Source organism: Molothrus ater, chromosome 1, assembly GCF_012460135.2.
Source record: "Molothrus ater isolate BHLD 08-10-18 breed brown headed cowbird chromosome 1, BPBGC_Mater_1.1, whole genome shotgun sequence".
Taxonomy (NCBI): Eukaryota; Metazoa; Chordata; class Aves; order Passeriformes; family Icteridae; genus Molothrus; species Molothrus ater.
In genome coordinates, this window is record NC_050478.2 from 133,082,585 (window position 1) to 133,102,464 (window position 19,880).

Below are 19,880 nucleotides of genomic sequence, written 5' to 3' on the forward strand. Positions count from 1 at the left end.
AAATACAACTCACAGAAATCTTACAGTTAAAAGCCAAGGTAAATTTAAAAAAAAATGTAGGATAAGTGGCACAGCAAGAATAACATGAAAAATGAAAGCATCTGTGAGAGAAAGAGAGGGATGGAAAGGAAGGAAGGAAGGAAGGAAGGAAGGAAGGAAGGAAGGAAGGAAGGAAGGAAGGAAGGAAGGAAGGAAGGAAGGAAGGAAGGAAGGAAGGAAGGAAGGAAGGAAGGAAGGAAGGAAGGAAGGAAGGAAGGAAGGAAGGAAGGAAGGAAGGAAGGAAGGAAGGAAGGAAGGAAGGAAGGAAGGAAGGAAGGAAGGAAGGAAGGAAGGAAGGAAGGAAGGAAGGAAGGAAGGAAGGAAGGAAGGAAGGCTTGATCACCCCTCATCACGGAAATGGGAAGAACCAGCACATACACAAACCAGAGATCCCAAGGTGACAGTATATCCACACAGATGAAGGAAGATGACAGCTCTCACATGCAAATGTGCAGAAGGATTGGACACTCTCAGGCATCTCCTTATTTTAAGTTGTCTTTATCTTTACTGTGGATTAGAAAACTCAGTCACCAGTATGAAGTAACTGAGGACAGCTAGGCAGATGAAATATAAAGAAGCCAGTGCTGCCAAGCCCAGTTTTGGTTTCTTTGCCCTGACTTCCCTGAGGACAGTGACTGTAGTTTCCACTTTGCTTTGGTGATGAGGGATCAGGCTGGTCTTGAGAGTTTCAGTCGGACTCTTTGGCTTTAAGCAGCAGAAAGGTGAGACAGGTCTGGGATATGAGCAATTTGAAATTGTTTACAGCTTAGCCCAGGAGAAATGTGGAAGCAACATGGAAAGTATTCCTTTTGTCTTCATTAAGAATAATGAAAAAGAAATCATCTCTCTTAGCTTTTTTGTTTGATTTTTCTTTCTATATAAGTCTAAATATCTAAGGCTAAACTGAAGAACCCCACGGTAGTGGTCAAAAGCCTTGTTGGATGGAGACATACCACATACTGAATCAACACCTGCTGCAGTTATCCCGGCAAAGATCCTATTCTGATGATGATGTCTAACAATGCCACTATAGGTAAATCTTTCAAAGAGGTTTTGCACAGTGAACAGAGGAGACAATGCCACTTTGGTGAAATCTGTCAAATTCAGGAGAAAGTTGTTTAACCCAATGGAAGTGGTATATGTTTATCTCATGGCAAGTATTGCATAAAGTTGTATTTTCCACATTTTAAAAGAAATCATTTTAGGATGAGCTACAGATTAGAGCTCAAACCTCAACTCTTTCTTTTTTGACATCAATTGTGGTGAAAATACCACACAAGTAGACTTAAAATGTCTTTTATTACTCTTTTCTTGTCAGCAGAAAGATCTGATTCACAATCAACCATATGCCAAAAATCTTACAAGATGCAGGTAGAAACTCAGACAAGGTCTACTTCATCATGACAGTGCTGAAACAGTGACATCATTCAGAAACACAGCTTTGATCATCAGACTGGCATGACAGATATATCAGAATTATTCCAAAAGACTTCCTATGAGCCCCAAAGGGAGTATATATTTATAGTAATAGTTATCAGGAGTTTGAGAAACATTGCAACATTAAAGTAAACACCAGTTGTGAAGGTCATGTAAGCTTCTGGACTAAACCAGCAGGAAATACAGGCTATGGCAGTCAGGATATGTGACAGACATGAAATAAAATGGAAGTAGAAAAAAAAAATCAATACTATATTTGAAATACCACCATATAAAAATATATCAGAACTGATGTGGTTCTTCAACATGATAAAATTTGAAGCAAATTCATACTTAAACTCTCATTTAAAAGGCCAATCTTTTTTATTAACTGCTTAGAACAGACACTGAAAATAAACAGGATAAAGAACAGGAGTGTGCTTTTGAGAGTTTAAAGGCTCTATTGACTACATTCCCAGTTCTGGAATTTTATGATATTTCTCAGTCTACAGCTGTTTCAGCAGATGCCAGCAACTATGGTCTTGGTATGGTGCTACTCCAATTACATGGACATGATTGGAAACCTGTAGCTTATTGTTCCAGATAGCTTTCAGATGCCAAAACCAAGCACAATCCAATAGAGAGAGAATATTGGGCAACCATATGGGCACAAAAAGAATGATATAGCATGTTCTTGGTCTTGATAATATCTAATGATAGCCCCATGGTTCCCATTTTATTAATAGGGTGCTCTTTAGACTGTAAGATCATTCACACATTTGAAATACAGACAAATTCCCCTACTGTAAAATCTGTTCACATTAAGCTCATCTGGAAACTTATGGAGATCACTCTTGTCAGTAGAAGTGGCCATCAAAGCCAAAGTGTAAGTTGGTGTCCTTTCGATGCACTGGCATCACTGCAGAAACCAGATGGGTTAAACTAACCACACATGGTTTTTGCACTATTGCTACACAGATTTCAGTGATCTAACCCTGCTAGCTCAGGCATTTATCAGTGACCATCCATGGCTTCAGCAGGCAGAGACAAAGTCTAAGACTACTTGCTCATAATTAACAACTCCTCAGGTTTCCTGTATCTCTTTTCTAAGAATTGTTGTTTGCCCTTTAGAAGTGAAGTTATTACAAAAGAAACATGAGCGACCCTGATATTTACTCAGTTGAAGAGCAGTATATAGATACAAGAGTTCTAAGTAACTAGTTCCAAAACCTTGGGCATAAAATCAGAAGTTTCATGATACCTATGGAAAAAAAAATCAGAGAAATCTCATATGCAGCATTTAATGGGAGACTTTAGGAAAGAATAGCAAAAGCAGCATCTGAAGTAGAAAAATGTCTGGTTGGTTGACTGAAGATTCTTGTTTTTCTTTTCTTTCTGTTTTTTTTATTTTAAGATGTGTGGCTATCCTGCTTCTCACTCATTCCACACAGAAGTAAAACACTGAAAAGTTTATATACATATATATGATCATATATATCATACACATATATATTTATATATGTATGTATGTGTATATATATGTGTGTGTATATATATATATATGTGTGAGCTAGATACTGTGTGAAATATACAAAGCCTGTGAGGCCTAATTCAATAGCTTTTGTGATGTGGAATAATCCCCAATACACAACAACCAACCTGCCATTTTATATGGCTATGCTTAAAGGTCTTCAGATGAACAGATGTTAACTCTAGGAATCCTCAAAATTTCTTCTTTAATGATTGGAACAAATCCCAAAGTTTATGCATGCTCATTAGGAAACCTTGTTCTGATATATCTGAATGGACAAGTATTTTAGACTTCCTGTTTTTTTCACTGTCTGTTACTGACCTCTGAAATCCTGATCAAGAGACAGTCATATCACTAAGGAAATAATTTTGTTGAAGAATGCTAAATTGAATAAACAGAAATCTCTAGCTTTGAAATGGGAAATCTGAAGGAATCAATTTCAGAGAAGTCACAGAAAAGAAAGAAACTGGCTTCATGTTGAAATCACTGAAGCCTACAATTCATCAAGAACTGCAATTTGCTGTCATGTAGCAAACTTCACTAGAAGATTGTTTATGGATTGAGAAAGTAAAGGAGGGGCTTGGGGAGATGTACACTGCTTCCTCAAAACTACACAAGAAGAGAAACAAACAAAACTGGAAAGCTTCCTGGCAAAAAATGTTACAAAGAGAAATAGGCCTTTATTAAGTAAAGTTTGAATAATTACTCACTGTGAGAAAAAGGAAATACTTATTCACCTTCTCACAGTGAGCCAAACCCTTCCCCAAACTCAAAGACACCACAGTGATATCAGAAATGAAGATATTTAATCAGAAATACTTATTTCTGACATGAGACTTCTCAAAAGGCTTATTTTCTTGTTCAGAAGCTTGGAAAGTGGCTAGGGCTGCTGTAAGCTGGACCTTTTTCAGCACCACATCTTGTAGGTGGTGAAAGCCACTCTGAAGTCACAGTTTCTTGGGTTTCTTGGATGATTTAGAGACACAGTTTATAACCTGTGTCACTGCTGGCAGAGAAAAAAAACACAAGTCAAACCAGGGAAAGTACTCCTTTCAATATTTTAAAATGTTTATGTATTGCAGACAGTTTCTAGTTTCTACTTTTGAAATTTTTCAAGATGCCTTCTAAACTTAACTTACCTGGTTTCTGTTATGTAGCACACAACTATCAAATACAATACGCTTATTTTTATTTTTTGCCCATTGTTAAAAGGAAAGTAATTATGTAAGAAAAAAATAAATTTGAGCTAAAAAAACCCATTACTTGAAAAGAACAGCATTTTTAGTAATAAGGTTTGTGAGTGTTCTAGTTCAGCTCCTTTCCTAAGAAATCAGTGGCCAAACATGTCAGTTATTTCAGTGAGACAGACTCAGGTTGTTTCTGCAGATGGGCCATAAATTATTATGGCATGTCACATAAGGTTTTGACACATGCAACAGCACCTAATTTCAAGAAAAGCTCCAGCAAACTGATGGAGCATACACCAGAATTCAACTTAAGGTGGCTGAATTTATCTCTTTAACTATACAAGTTGTGGATTTTCTTAGACAGTCTCATTGCTACTTTCCCTTTAAATGTAATTTTGCACATTGCACTGTGTAGTGTTAAAAGTGTTATGTTTATTTCCTCTTTTTTCTATAAATAGCGTGCCTCATACTGTGCTTTGTTCTTTCTGGATATTTCTGTGTTATGGTTTATTTACTTCCTATGTCCTCTTAACTTGCATCTTTAAAAGTTTTCAAAAAGAAGGCTTTTGTCAGTGAAAGGGGAAAAATACTTCTTTCTTCTGTAAGACATAATTTTTTCATTACTTCTACTTTTCCAGTTTGTCTGAAAGGAGATATAATAAGTGACTGATGTATCAAAGCATCTTCCCTGTAATGATGTGCATATGAGACAACATTTTAAGTTGCTATTGATCTGCAAATAACAATTCCTGAGACAACCAGATTTCATCAGTTTCTTTCTAAAAATAAACCAGGCTTTAAATAGAGTCCAACAAATGCAGTAATATCAGACTCAATTATCTAGCTGAGTTTTTTTTCACAGCAGTTTGAAACATTGAAATGCCATCTTCGTTCACTATGGTACTTGATTGTTAGGCTTTCTTTTAAAAATAAAATATCTACTTTATGTTCAGATGTATTTTTCAGCTTAAGTGGTGAACTACATCCTCCTTAGTACTTGATTTTTTAATTGTTGTCTTGTGAATTCTAACACAGCCATGGAAGAACTATATTTGAGCAAGCTTTTGATTCACATATGAACAGTTAAAACATATGAGTACAGACACAATACAATGTAAAGGGAACTAGAATACCAACATATCTAGGTGGCTTGTAGAGTATTTCTGGACTTCTGTGAGGAGTATCTCAGGTTATGGAGACACATGGATTTTAAAGCAATCACTACAATAAAAGTCATCTTCAAGAGGAGAATTTTCCTTTCTTTTTTCAAGACAGCAGTTTTAAATCCTACCTTTGTTTAACTTAGTTTGATGCAAATATAAACAGTGGTTAGGGGGATGTGGAAAATGTGGTTTCAGTTACATCATACTGAGGTCATGATATTAATAGAGTTCCCAGCTTAGACCAGTTTGTTTTTATTTACTGCTGGAGACATGGAGATCTGATATACCAAGAGAGGACTTCACCTCTCTTTATGATATCTGAACGAGATAGATTTTCAATACAGGAGCACAATTGGTGTATTGGTTAGTTACACCTGGCAGGGAAATGCAGTTTTATTCCCAATTTAAGTATGTACGTAAGTGGAATAATGTACTGTCAACATGTCAGTGAAAAAGATAAGAGAGTTATGTTGTTAGCCTTCCATATACAAAATGTCACTGTACTTTTTAGGAGATGTAGCACTGAGGGAATATGTATACACAAAAGGAAACCTGGAACAGATCATGCACCTTGGATCCATTACCTCATAGTAGCTGTGCACCATTATGTACATTACAGATGGTCGCTGTCTCTAGTTAAACAGTAGGTATATTTAAAAAGGGATTGTGCTGGCCTTCAGAGGTTGTCCTAAACGAGGTCTCCCCTCCACCTTGGAGGAAAGGGTCCCTCAGCCAGCAGCTCAACTTTCGAGGGACTTCTAGTGGTGTTTAGGTAAAGGGCTTCATGGCTGCTGATTTTATTACTGTCTGATATTAGATCACTCTTGTTTATTGCAGGTGGCTGCCCGGCAGGTGGGAAGTTAAGGAACTGTATGCGTGTGTGTTAGGGCAACGGTTTCCCCTTGTTAGGCGAGGGATCCCGTGTGCAAGTGTGTGTGTGTGCTGCGTGGCAGTTAATACAGCACTTATTGCTTCCAGGAACCCCAACAGCAAAATGTTTCCTGCACTTCGACACTGATGAAAAACAAATTTGTTATTTCCATTTTGGTGTTTTCGTGTTTGTTATAGAAGGAGTACTAACACTGTATTATTTCAGCATTATTTCTCTTGGTTTTAGCACAGACAAAAATATTTCAGCACTAAAGAGAAATATTTTTTATTTTAAAATACATTTAAATATTAATGTGATGAATATTCAATACCTATTTATTTGCATAAGTAAAAGACAATGGATTCAGACAAGATAAGCTGTTTGCTTCTGCAAAACAGAAACTTTTCAAATAATTTTTTCTCTCTTTTTGCTTGGTATGCTTTATTTAACCAGCAGAATTTTTTTCTTGAAAAGATCTGGGTTTTAATAGGAAGCCATATTTCACTGAAAATGAGTGACAAAGCTGGCATTCCCACAAATGACTGCCAATATATTATTTTTGTTTATGTGATCTTTCCAAAATAACCCAGCTCCCCTTTTTCTGTCACTGTGCATATATTCTTCAGCAAAGTGTTTCAGAATGCTGCAAAATTAAAGCAGTTTTAGGACTCCTGATGATGCCAAAAGGCAAACAAGAACGCGAAAAGTATCCTTAGCATATAATTTAATTAAGGAATATCCTGAATAAATATACATGAAGCAGAGCTAAAATATATCCCATTAGAAAAGGAAAAGATGTCAAAATGTATATCAATGGAGTTTATAACCTCCTGAAAGCAGATAGCCTGTCTTTTTTTTTTTTTTTTAATTTGGAAAGAACTTAATACATTTTCCTCGCTAGCAAAGGGTAAACAATAGTGTGCACAGAAAGAAAGGCAGGTAATATGTCAGCTCTTGCAGCATGTACATCACCTAGTGGACATGCTTTGCATACTAAAGGGTGGGGATCTATCCTGCTAGTGCATATTTTCTGCTCACGTTATCAAGTGTTAGTACTTGAGTGCGTTTTCCACACACGTGGAGCTGCAAAGTGCACCCAGCAACTTGTGGGTCACCTGTCCCAGCCCTTGCCAAGCCCCGGAGAGGGGGCAGCATTTCTGCAACACAGCACTTCTTTATGTCTTTGCTGCTTTTCTCTGCAGGGGTCAAAGCAGGATTTAGCCTTCACTCCCAAATAAACTGAAAATGATTTTCTGAAGAAAGTGTATGCAACATTGGTGTAATCCTGCAGCAGACTCCGTCCCGCTGCAATCCTCTGCAGTGCACAACCTACAAAATGTGTGCAAACAGACCGAGGGGAAAATGAAGTGTAGCCCACACGAATATGTAAAATACACTTGCAAATTAGAGGGAAAATTGAAAAGATATGGTTAAGGCAAAGGTTTGTGAGTTAAAGCTGTCAACGATCCAGCTTAGCATTCTATCTGACTGTTTAGTCTTACATGAATATTTACTGCGTCACTCCACCAAATGAGAGCTTCTCCAGTGAATGCTGTGGTAGCTACCTACAGCCCTGATCCGGATGCCAAGGCCTAATCCAGCTTCAGCAGAAGCAAACAGCGAGATCCTTGTGCACTTCATGGATTGTAAAAGCAAGCTTTTTGGAAGTGGAAGACACGTTTATAGAGAAACATCCCTGAAAAAACAAGAATGGACCTAAAGTCTGCAGTTTGACTGGGAAAGTGTTCGAGGAGCATGAGCTCTGGATGGGAACATGTGACAATATGTAACACTCTGAGCTGCAAGGCAGTGACAATTAAGAGGGACATACTTGTCTCTATTTTTAAACAGCAATGAGGTGAGTTGATATTTAAGTTCTCTTCCAAGAATTTCAGTGCAGATGACTGCCCATAGTATAATTATTCACAGTAAAGACTGAGACATGTTTCAGCTCTGAACATTTGATCCGTCTCTGTACAATCAAAATATAGTCAGATTTGGACAGCCTAACAGGATATTTCTGACTTCCATGTGCAACTATACTTTAACCAGCCTTTCTCTCACACAATGTCACACAGTGATACACAGTGTAAATCCTTCATATGTCAAATCAGACATGGCATCTACAGTCTGCAGAAAAAATCTGCAGGGTGTAAAGTTACCAAGTATTTGTGAGGTCTACTGTGAGGCTGCATTTTTTTTTCCTTCCTGAAACAAGAATTCATCTTCCAAAGAGCGTGTTTATTTTTCCTTTTTCACACAAAACCCACATCTACTTTCTCTGGGAAATAAATAGAGAAAAGAAAAAGGTATGGATAACAGAAGTTTGCAATAAGCCAGGCTTCAGTCATCAGCTTTGCAATATAATGATAAGACTCAATGGTTACAATCTTTTGTTATTTAGAAATCATGTCAATTCTTCCAGCATGTCTAAGAAAAATATAGTCACCACAAAGTAGTTGGCATTTAATGCTCTCTACTACACTCCACTATCTGAGAAGGTTTTGTCCTTACTGGGAACAGTGGGAAATGTCATATAAGATGAGCCAGGGCTGGGAGTTTAATAGGTGATTTCTGTACTTTTCTCATTAGGAAATGAGACCACAGAAGTCTATAAACTTCATGGATATTAAATTGCTAACAGTTCAGAATAGATTTTCTAGAGTTTCTAAATCTAAGCTGATGCTTGTCCACTAATTTGAACAGTAATGCCTAGAAAGTTGATTGAACTTCTGGAGTGAATGTACACACTAAAGAGGAAGCATTGTAGGGTTTTTGTTAAAGCTGTAAACTGAGAATTAGGAGTCAGTGTTCAGTCTGTGACACTTCATCAAAACATGATCTGAGACCACTGGCAAACCTCTTTTTTTTCACCTTACACATAGAACAATTGGAATGAAAGTATCATGCCACAAAGATTTTCAAACTGAAGTTTCTAAATCTGCTGAAGACAAAAGGAAGCTCGTAAAATTTGCTATCTTTAGACTATTTTAAAATAATCTTTAAATTATTTTTAAAAGTATCTTCAGATATTCTTAAATATCTGAAGATACTTTTAAAAAGATTCTCCCATAATTTTGGCTTTGAAATAGACCTCTGTAAAACAGATAGTTTTTAAATTAGAAATCAATGCCAGACTTGTGGCTGATCACCATCTTTGTAAATTGAAATCACAGTAGACCAAAACATGTCCTGATTTATGATCTGTAGAGCTGAATTTACTCCAATGTAAATTTGACCATGTATTACAAGATACTGACCAGTTCATTAAAGCTCTATATCTTGAAATGTTTGCAGAAAAGGTACCTTTGTCCAGATAATAAAATATATTTAAAACATATTTTCAAAATCAACCAAAATTTCAAAGCCAGCAAGAGAGGCAAATACTGTTATAAATATGCAGATAAATATACATAAAAATGCTTCTTCCCTCCTTTTGGAAATGTGTATGCCTTTATAATAAACACACAGAATGCTACTTTGCATTCAATAGGTCTATTTATGTATTTAAAATTAAGTATTAGTAAATTTGCAAGATCAGGCCTATAGTGTGTGTGTGCGTGCGTGCGTGTGTGTACGTGTATGTACAGGAATAAAGAAGGCAGCTTGATTAGGAGTTCTATTCCATGCTCACTCTTTTACTTAACATCTGACATTGGAAAAAATGAAGCTAAATGTTCCAGCATTTCTGACAGTTCCAATCCATTATCTGTAATCTGAAAAAAAACATGCACTTTTTTACTCTGAAGCAAATGTAAGTTTTTTTCTTTTTTTTTCTTTTTTTTTTTTTTGTGGAGACGCCTTCTTTATATAGTGACAACATGATAGCAGAGATACCAGTTTGCTGTAGATTGCGTGACTGACAATAATATTCTCTGCAACACGTAGAAGGGAATAACTGATGAATCGGAAAATATATGGATGCCTACCGAAATGATTATGTAACAAAACACGAAGTCAAACGGTGGCATGCTTCTATTAATTGTAGATGATAGTAATTAATTTTCACTGCAGTTGTGATCGTGTCGCTGCTTTCAGAAGAATCCAGAATCCCCTTCCAGGAAAGTGTGAAATTGCATCTGGGTTCTTCAAGCCATGAAAGAATATAAATTTCTTTTAAAATAAGAGAGGGAGGCCTTCCTTGATACTGTACTTTAGAAAGAGGAAAAAACAAAGGGAAAAAGAAAATGATAATTGTTTTCTCTAAGGCTATTATCTAATGCAAAAGCAAACAGTCTGACTGGAAATCAGCTAACAGAAGGGGATTAGAGAGTAGATCTGAGAGTGGCTTGATTTCTAGCACTGCTGTCTCTTCACACAGTGATGAGACACAGGCAGAGCAGCCAGGAGCTCTCCAGATGGCTAGAGAAAGTGTTTGTCTTGGGTTACTGCAGGGCAGTCTGGACTCTTAAAGCCGGGGAGGCATCATTAGGGAGCAAGTTAGATGTCCACCCAGTAAAAGCGAGCGAAAGAAAGAAAGAGTAGGCAGGCTGCCCGAGAGGGACCACGCTCGCCTATTGTTAACATATACTTGACCCCCACTAACCTCTTCACGACACAGATGTCTCCTACCTCTATCACCTCCCACTGCTTTAAGCCCTCCCCCCCTGCACCTGGGTAGCGGGGCCGGCCCGGCTGCCGGCAGTATGCTGCCTGCCTCGCGCGCTGCCTGCTAGCGGGAGCCGGGCGCAGCGGAGCGGCGGCGGCGCAGCCTCGGGCGGCGGGCTCGGCTCGGCACCGCACGGCACCGCACCCCCGGCTCGGCTCGGGCTCGGGCTCGCCGCAGGCTCAGCTATGCGTCGGCTGCTCGGGGACAGGCAGAGACCCCGCCACTGACAGCGGCCGCTCCCTGCGCTCCACATCACGTTTGTCTGAGGCGGCGGCGGCGGCGGCAGGCAGCAGCAAGGAGAAGGACCTGGGCATTAACTATCTCGACTTGGAGACTTTGCTTTATTTTTGGTTCTTGTCCTTTCCCGTGGAACCAGTAGTCTCTCTCGAGCTGATCCTCCTTTAAAAAAAAAAAAAAAAAGAGCGAGAGAGGGTGGTGGGGGGGGGGGCAGAGCAAGCAGCTGGAGTTTCTCCTCAGCTCGTTTTGACTTTTGTGGACGTGGATCATCTGGACTGGGAAGGGAAGCCGCGCGGCGCTGCTCTCCCCTTTCCCACCCCCTCGCCCCTCCAGCAGCCTGGGCTGCCGTCTCTCCCCCGAGCAGGACGGGAACTTTTATTTGCAGCTCGCAGCCCGTGGCGAATGGTGGGCATCTCCGGTCCTCTGCAGTGTGAGTACGGGCGCGGGCAGGGCTGGGCAGGGCGCGCCGGGGCGGGGGGAGCCCGAGCCCCTTTTCTCTCCCTTTCTCCTCTCCCGTAGGGCTCCCCGGGCTCTGAGGGGCTCCCGTGGCTGTAACTAACCCAGGCGGACCGGGGCTGCTGCTGTGCCCGGGCCAGGTTAGTGCTGCATGCAGCCTTACACGCTCTGTCCCCGGCTTACAAACTAGCACCCCGGATACTGCTCAAAAGCTCGGAAACCAAATAACCCAGTTTTGGCAGAAAATAACCCTCCCAGGCATATATTATAACAAAGCGTCAGATTTCTGTCTGGATTTAGGACTTGCCTTTTTCTTTCCTGCCTCCCCTCTCTCCAGGCTCTAGTGGTGGCCAGTGTGAGTTGGAGTAGCTGAAATATTTCTGCAGGGATTGTTTTGTTTCGCTTGTTGTTTCACTGCAATCATAGGTTTGTGCAGCACTGAGAACATCTTTTCGGACTATTTTGAAAGAAATATTTTAGGCGGTGCACGTCTCCTTTAGCTGTACCGCGGTCATGCAAATAGCTTGTTCCCTAAAACGACAGGATAACGTTAGGGATTGCATTTCCAAAACTGCCATACAATGTAACTGTGTCATCTCCTCTGGCTGTGCTGAAGTGTTCGATTCCATAAATTTGCAACAGGCCATTGATAAGGGAGATTGGAAAGATGAAAACCATATACCCGGCCATTTAGACAAGCCTTTGACTTTTGCGGAGTTCGAGTCCTTTTGTTAGTGCCAAAGTTGAGAAATTTGGTTTAGTGCAGGGAAGGATTTTGCCACCCTAGCAGGAGCACTCGTGACTCCGTTTCAGAGTTAATTTATAGCGAACTAGCTGTCGTTCTTGTACTCTGCTCCCTTAGATATTAGAGAGAAACCGAAAGTAACTAATCGGACCCAGGTCTTAAATCGTTCTTGCTCCAACCAGGGGCTAAAATGTTGCTTCCTTCAGTTCACTGATAAGTTTAAAGGAGGGAGGGTGAGGGTATGGGGAGTCGAAGCAGCCTCCCCCTCCTGCCCCCCAGGTTGCAGCCGGAGCCGGGCGCGGCGGGACCGCCCTGCCCGACCGCAGCCGGGGGCTCTCCGGCATCGCCGCTCTGGGGAACAGATGCCTCGAAGCCGCTCGGGTTTCTTTGGGAAAGCAGCCCTCCATCTTCCGATCCACAGCAGGCTCTGCCCGCCACCCCCTCCTACCTCTGCCGTGCCCTAAATCACGGCACGAAGAGGATCTGTCTCTCGCAGCCGCCCGGCCGCGACACCCGGGAGCCGGCAGCTCCCGCCCCGCAGACAGCTCGGGAGAGGGCTGCGATCTGCTGAGTCCGCGGCAGCAAGCCTGACCGAAAGAACTGCCTAAGTTTTCCACTGACAATCGCAGGCGGGCGGGAAGCGCCTGCCTTCGCTTGCCAGTGCGGCCCCAAGGCGCGCTGTGCACGGCTGCGCGCCCGCCTGTGCGGGCAATGCTGAGCGCGGTGAGGGCACAGCACGGCGGCAGGGCTGGGCGAGAACGGGTACATGCTTCTTAAAATCAGCCTGCAGGAGCTGCCGGCTGTCTCTGGAAAAGCAGCAAGTGCCAAACGCTTGACTACTGGCGTAGCCCTGGCTAACTAGAAGAATGTCTTGTGAGTCTTGGTATGTACAGCCAAGCGTTTGCTCCAGCAAGTACTCCTGTGCTTAATGTAACGCTGACCCCTTTAACTTTTAACATCGCTTCTCCTAATTAATCTGTTCAGGCCCCAGACTTAAATGGCTGTCCACAGCTGCTGCAAATTGATTTATCCCCTGATGGTGGTCCGAGTTGCTGACCAAAGCAGGATTTTTTTTTTCCGCTCCCCATTTTTGGTCTACTAATCTGTTTTGACTTATTTCCTACTTACAGTAATGCTTGCATGCTTTTTGAAGGACTTAGAAAATATCTTCCATTGACATGTAACTAGAAACATAATTATTGTATTTGTAAACACAGTATGTTAGGGCTAAGGGTGAGTATAATTTATTTAACTACACCCTTGAAGCCTTACATTTCCGTCTCAGTTTCTGCATCCTGACAAGATGCAATGGAAAGTTTAAATAAGCAACTTTGTTAACTGCAGTTTGAGGCAAGATGTGAAAGATGTTTTTAGAGCTGAATTCTATTGTCCAGGTTTTCTGTTCAGCTTTTCTGTTAACGGCTTAGTGAATCTGGATAGCAGAGAGGATTGAAACTGGTTTCTAATGGTTGTTAAAGCTGATGCTTGACCTTTCCATGGGAAGTCTGAAAACCTCATTCAGTTTATTCTGGGCTGATTTCCTTAGGAAATTCAATATGATCAGGGAATTTCCTTCAGCTCGGCTGAATGGTAAAAAAGTTACTCCATCTTGTTTATGCATTCTGGTTTTAGCACTAGGTGTTTCTGTGGCTCCCCTTCAATAGGAAGATAATAAGGAAAAGACATGAGTATGGCTCATTCATAACTGTACAGTCTGTGAAAATATGAAGTTGGCAAAGGCTTTGTTAGGTGTGAGACTCACTGCAGATTTGCTGTAAAGGTTTTCAATTAGGAACTTACAATAACTATGTTTGATAATTGATAACTTTCTTAAGGTCAGTTTCACCATACCTGAACCTTCAGTAAAATTGCTACTATTTTCAATTAATGAGTCATTTTCCTTTGCTGTCATGAGAAGCTCAATCGTGTATCAGTGCAAGAAAACACCAAACTCCACCAAAAATCCAACAGACTCTTGAATCCGTTCGTGCCTCTGGGAAGCTGGAGCCAGGCAAGGGGTACAAGAGATGATAGCAGGACTTCTTTCTGTCCTGTGCTTGCAGAAGGGTGAGCGGCTGTGTTCTTGAGCCATGAGCATGCTGCAGGGAGACAAGAACCATTCTGTTTGTAATGGAATGCAGACAGCAGTGTTAGGTCACTGCTTCCTGGCAACTGCTGCACAAGTTGTTTTTCTTCAAAGGCTTTGAGCTTTTAAATAGTTTCCAAAATCTTTTTAAGTAAAACACTGCCTTCTACCATTTTTGACCACCTTAAAGTTAACTTGTTTCGTGCCTAAATAATGGACCAGTAAAACATCACACAGTATCTCTCATCTGTGTACGCTTAACACTATGTATGCCTGCGCGCACATGGAGTTTTATACTGGGAGTATTGTTTTTGAAATAATGGGGGAGAAAAATAGCTCCACCTGGAGTGCTGGTCAGTGGATAGTCAGTTCAGGACATTCTTCCCTGTCAAATCCTGTTTCTCACTTCTCTGAAACGAACTTCAGACGACAGGCGTTGAATGTGAAGCTCGCCTCACTGAGGTACTGTGCAGACTGCAAACTCCTCACTGCCAGACGCTTTGGGTGAAATAGGCATCTGCAGTGTTTGCATTGGGGGTGATGGGAGAAAGGGCTTGCAATTGTCATTTTCAACTTTCAAATCCACTTGCCACAGTCCATTACTGTTAAATCTTTAGCTAATTGAATAAGGATATCAGTATGTTGCTATTGCAGGAGCTTCAGACTTTTGAGATTGAGGGGTGGAAGAGAAGGTCTTGTTCTTTGTTCTGCAGAAACTTGTCATGCAGAGATCAAGAAGACTTAATAGCTGAAATAAAACATGAATTTGGTGTTCTGAAGGGGCCATTTCTCATGGCTTGGCTAAAGAAATGTGAAAAGAAATTGTTTTAATCTGAATACATAAAAAACCCTTGATCCATGTAGTTAGTAGCAGCCTGCTCTTTTTCATACAGCCTTTAAAACAACCTATAACATTAAAAAAGTTGAAACTGACACTGAATTTAGTATAAGTAATGAGAATGTAAATCTTTAAAACATTGGCTTCCAGGTTACATTGTCTTCATGATGTTTCACATCAGAGATCTAAAACAGTTGGTTTAAAAGCTGAACTTTTAAGGCAATGGGTCTTGGTTTTCCACATAGATGTTCCTTTTTAAAGACCTGCTTTTAAAATGCAGTTGTCCTATTCATACTATAAACTTTATTAGTTTAATATATGGTAGCAGAGGAACACACATACATCAGGAAGTAGCAGACTGTGTGGTTTTGTGGATAAAGAAAAATGAACAGCAGACATAAAATCAAAGTCTGCTCTATCCTGTTCTTTAAAAGCTTTTTTTTATTTCCTCCCCTCCAAATTTTCATCTGCAAGACATTGACTTCCATCTTCATTTTTTTCTGCCATTGATATGAAAGTTTCCAAATAACATTTAGACAACGGTGGACATTTTATTAAAGTAAACATTAGTTCAGTATAATGGAGGTAATTGTAAGTGATAAGAGCAGAGCAGGTTATCTGTGTGTTGTTTAAACAGAAGGAGCTATTTTGCACCATTTCCAGTAGCCATCTGTAGAGGAGAAGGGTTTGCACCTGTCTGTCCGCACTAATTATAGATTAGGTCCAAAGAAATGAAATTTGAGTAGCCTTTCTCTTAATGAAATCCATGGTGATTTTATTGTAAATGTGTTTTGTGTACAGACAGTGATGGTTTGTCTGTGAGTAAAATAAATTGCTGTATGGCTGTTATGTACTTGTAGTTGTAAAGCAGGATACTGCTGCATTAACAAAGGTCCTGAATAAAAATGCACTGCTCCATTTAAGTCCTAGGCTTCAGTGATGTCTCTAGCTAGGCTTAATCAAAAAGGTTCACTGTAGGCACAGTTATTTAGGGGTATGTTTCAGGGTAGACTTTTCAGTTATCATCACTTTCATGTCAATGTACTGGCATGTAGGTGGTCCTTTGCCTGAAATATGAGGCAGAAATGGTTTCATGTTAAATATGTACACACAGATATGCGGAGTGTGTCAGAAATAGTTTCCTCTGGTATATCCTACATTATTAAAAAAAAGTGGAAAGAGTGAGAAATGCATTCTGAAGTAAAAGGTCACACGAATTTCTACCACATCTGTTTATAGTAATTATGAACATAATTAACATAAGAATTACAAGTGAGGTAATGACAAGCTGAGCTATGAGATATTATGCCGTAATAGTCATATGTTGGAATTCTCACATTATAGCACACTAGAATTCACATATTCAATGCAAGAAAGAAAATGTTAGATTTTTATCTATTTTAATGCTTCAAAACTTATCTGCCTGGGGCAGATGGACTTTCCGCTTTAGAGGAAGGTAACCCATTATTACAAGAGAGTCAGTTGAAATTAAGATTTCTAGCCTGCAGCTTGGACTTTGAGACAGCTGTGCTTATGGAACGCCACTTCTGTTACACATTTGTATTCTGATTGTATTTATTTTATTAATGCACATTGTTTTATTTTAAATGTGTTTTCATAGCAAACTGTTAACATTAGGAAGAACCCTGGATTTGTTTTTTTTTTTTTTAGAATTTTGTGATTTGAGCAATAAAAGTATGGTCAACATAGACATAAGATGCACATGGTGGCTCTGCAAGATGAGAATCTGACAGATCCTAAATTAGTTCCTAAATCATAGCATGATATGTATGTATTTCAAGGAAAAGCTCTGTAACAGAAATACCAAAAAAGAGCAGTCTCTCATTTGTGTGTAATAGTTTGAAGTAACATATGCAGAAAGAAATCTGTATTACCTTGCAGGTTGAATTAATTAATAAGTCACTTTTCTTTAGAAATGCGTAGAACATGCCATTGAGTTTAGAAGCTAAGGTTTCAAACAAGTTGACTAACTTTTGTAATATGACCTGTCTGATTACCTCTAAATATGGTTGTCACGCAACTGACAACTGGAGGAAGTTGAGGGAGAAGTGGCTCTTCTTCAGGGTAAAAATACTGGCTGAGGAATGCATAGTAAATTTGACATGTGAAAATCAGTTTGCCTTCACTGAAAAATCAAGGTCCTGGTTTTGCGATAGGTCTTTCCAAGGCTAAACATATAGAGTGGTTTATGAAAAATAATAAAAAAAACCCTCTTGTGCTATGTCTCAGTGATACCAAGAGGTTTTCACATTATTGGATTAGTGGAGGATTTGTGACAGACCCCTTTTTTATCTGACATTCATTGCGGTGACATGATTTTCACACACATGCCCTTCCCCCATCTAGGTTCTGGTTTTCACTTTGTATTATGCGTCAAATTCCCTTTATTCCTTTTCTTGTGGAATAAACTGCTATCTTGGACAAGTGATTTTGGAAGGAGTTTTGCACTGAACAATGCCAGTCTCACTTCAGCGTGCTGTCATTGTCCTCCTTCGCGGTTACTCCTTGGCCGACTGCAATGGAGATGTGTTTCCTAACAAATAGGTGTTGATTCCCAGGGAGAAACATTTTAGAAATTTTAAAACCCGAGCTCATAGAGTGCCTGGTGCTGGCATAGCTATTCTGCTGGCTGGCTGTGCTTATGGTAGGCAGATAGGCTGCTTTGCTGCCCTTTCCATGCCTCGTGCTAACCCTGTGCTCTTTGATGGATCCCAGCAAAATAGCCCCTCAGTTTTCACAGAACCTGACTTGTGAAGTATAGGGATCTACTCTTTATCGCTCATCCTCTGGTGAATGATGCCACCACTTTGTAGCAGCAGTGCTGTGTTCAGGCCCTTATGCCAACCGTGACAATGAGCAGGCTGGATTAGGTAGGAGCTTGGCCAAACTGGGAGCGGGTACAGTCTGTGACTGTACTGGGCCAGCGGCCGGCGTGCTCCGTGCGGGATGTAGGCATGGTCTGTGAGGGGGGAGCCGGGCTGCAGCAGTAGGTATGGCCTGTGAAAGGAGAGCTGGGCTGGAGGCACTCACTGGGACGATCGCCTTAGTGGGGGTGGCGGCGACCTCCGGCTGAGGAGCCTTGGGGAACCAGCGCTGCGCCACTCCTGGCAGGGTCCTTATCCCGGAGAGGTGCTGGGCAACTTCCAGGGCCGGAGCCGGCTCGGACGCCGGCCAGAGGGCAGGCACACGCAGACCTGGGCACCGCCGCCTTCTCCCCCGGTGGGCGGCGCGGAGGTGGCGCCTCTCCTCGTGCCGGGGGCGGCCTCCCCGGGGACCCCGGGCCGGCTCCAGCCCCGCTCCCGGCCCCGCTGCCTTGCACATCCTCCAGCCGCCATCTGGGCCGCGCTGATACCGTAATCGCCCCGATGCACGCCGCCGTACCGCCCCCCCCGCGCCGGCGGGGCCGCGGAGCCGCGATGCTCCGTCCCTGCGCCGCAGATAAGCCGCGAGGCGCGTGAGGCGCACAAAGCTCGGGCCGCGCCGGCGCCTCCTCGTCCCTCCCGCCGCCGGAAGGTAAAATCTCCACCCGCGGGCGGGAGAGGCGGAGAGGCGGGCGGGGGGACACCCCTCGCCGCCTCACAGCGCCCGGCCCGGCCCGGCCCGCTCCGGCTCCCTTGGCGCTGCACAAGTCGATAGGCGCGGGGAGAAGTGAAGATATAACCACTTATTATCTCCCCCCGGAGCGGGCGGGGGATTTACGGGCAGAGATTAGCCGGCGGGGAGACGGGATCTGCCTTTTGTTGTGCTGCCTACCCCCGCCCCCGGGGAGCGGAGAGGGGCTCGCCTACCGGGCTGCCCGCGGGGAGGGAGGAGGTGGCCGCAGAAGGAAGGTGGTGACTGAGGGACACCACTTTAAACACAGCCCAGAGGAGCAGAGAGTGCCGTGTCTGCGTGTCTGGCGGGACGGGGTGAAGGAGCCCCGGCCTGGGGTGGCAGCGTGCCGAGGGGATGTGACAGCCCCGGCCTGTCACGCCCGGGCACCCACCGCTCACACCTTGGGGGGTTTCAGTGAAGGCTCCTAACTTCCAGAATCCCCGCAGAGGATGACACGGGCTTCAGGAAAAGTGGCTTCTTTGCTCTTTCTTTTTTGTTGTTTCAGATGGACTTCTGGTGGTGCTTTTTAAGTTCTCTTCCAGATTAAAATGAATTGCATGCTCAGTGCGTGCACGCACGCTGCTTTAGCGAACGGCTTTATCAGTGGTCATATCTTAAAGCTACATTAAACAATTACCTTTATATTTAAAAGTTTGAAATATTTATACTGCCGTTTCACTTTGTCAAGTGTTTGCACAGATAGATATATAGATATGATCTGGTAACTAAAAGCCTAATTAAAATTTGTTTAAAGCCAGGGGGGCATGTATTCTTGTTGACAGCAGCAGATCGATAGGGTAAGACAATAGAGCCCCATTATTTTACTTCCATTGACTGAACATATTGACATTTCAAGTTTGCGATTGCCTCAGTGAGCATGATGAAACACTGAAATTCATGAACCAACTGTCTGGAGTGGCACATATATTACTGTATGTCATCTCTGCCTTCAGGTTACCTTATCACTGAAGCAGAATTGTAATGGATGGCAGCAGAGTACTTCAGGGGGGTGAGGGCTCTATCCGTTAAGAAGCTGACACATAGCAGGTTTCAGGAGTATCTTTAATTACACCTAGAATTATGTACA

General features: G+C 42.0%; 1 protein-coding gene across 5 annotated transcripts in view; it reads left to right on the forward strand.

Annotated features, from left to right (window-relative positions):
• Positions 1-10,862: 10,862 nt before the first annotated feature.
• RUNX1T1 (RUNX1 partner transcriptional co-repressor 1) overlaps positions 10,863-19,880 on the forward strand; it is a 114,759-nt gene continuing 105,741 nt past the window's right edge. The window contains exons 1-2 of one of the 5 annotated variants that reach the window (XM_036399775.2): positions 10,863-11,483; positions 11,573-11,649. Coding sequence is in view for 1 of the 5 variants with exons in the window: in XM_036399783.2 (XP_036255676.1) it covers positions 11,456-11,483 (28 nt within the window). In the remaining 4 variants the exon portion in view is untranslated. Of the gene's footprint in view, positions 11,484-11,572; positions 11,650-18,555; positions 18,713-19,880 lie in introns of those variants that run through there. The other 4 variants (XM_036399799.2, XM_036399768.2, XM_036399783.2 and 1 more) reach the window with 4 other exon arrangements.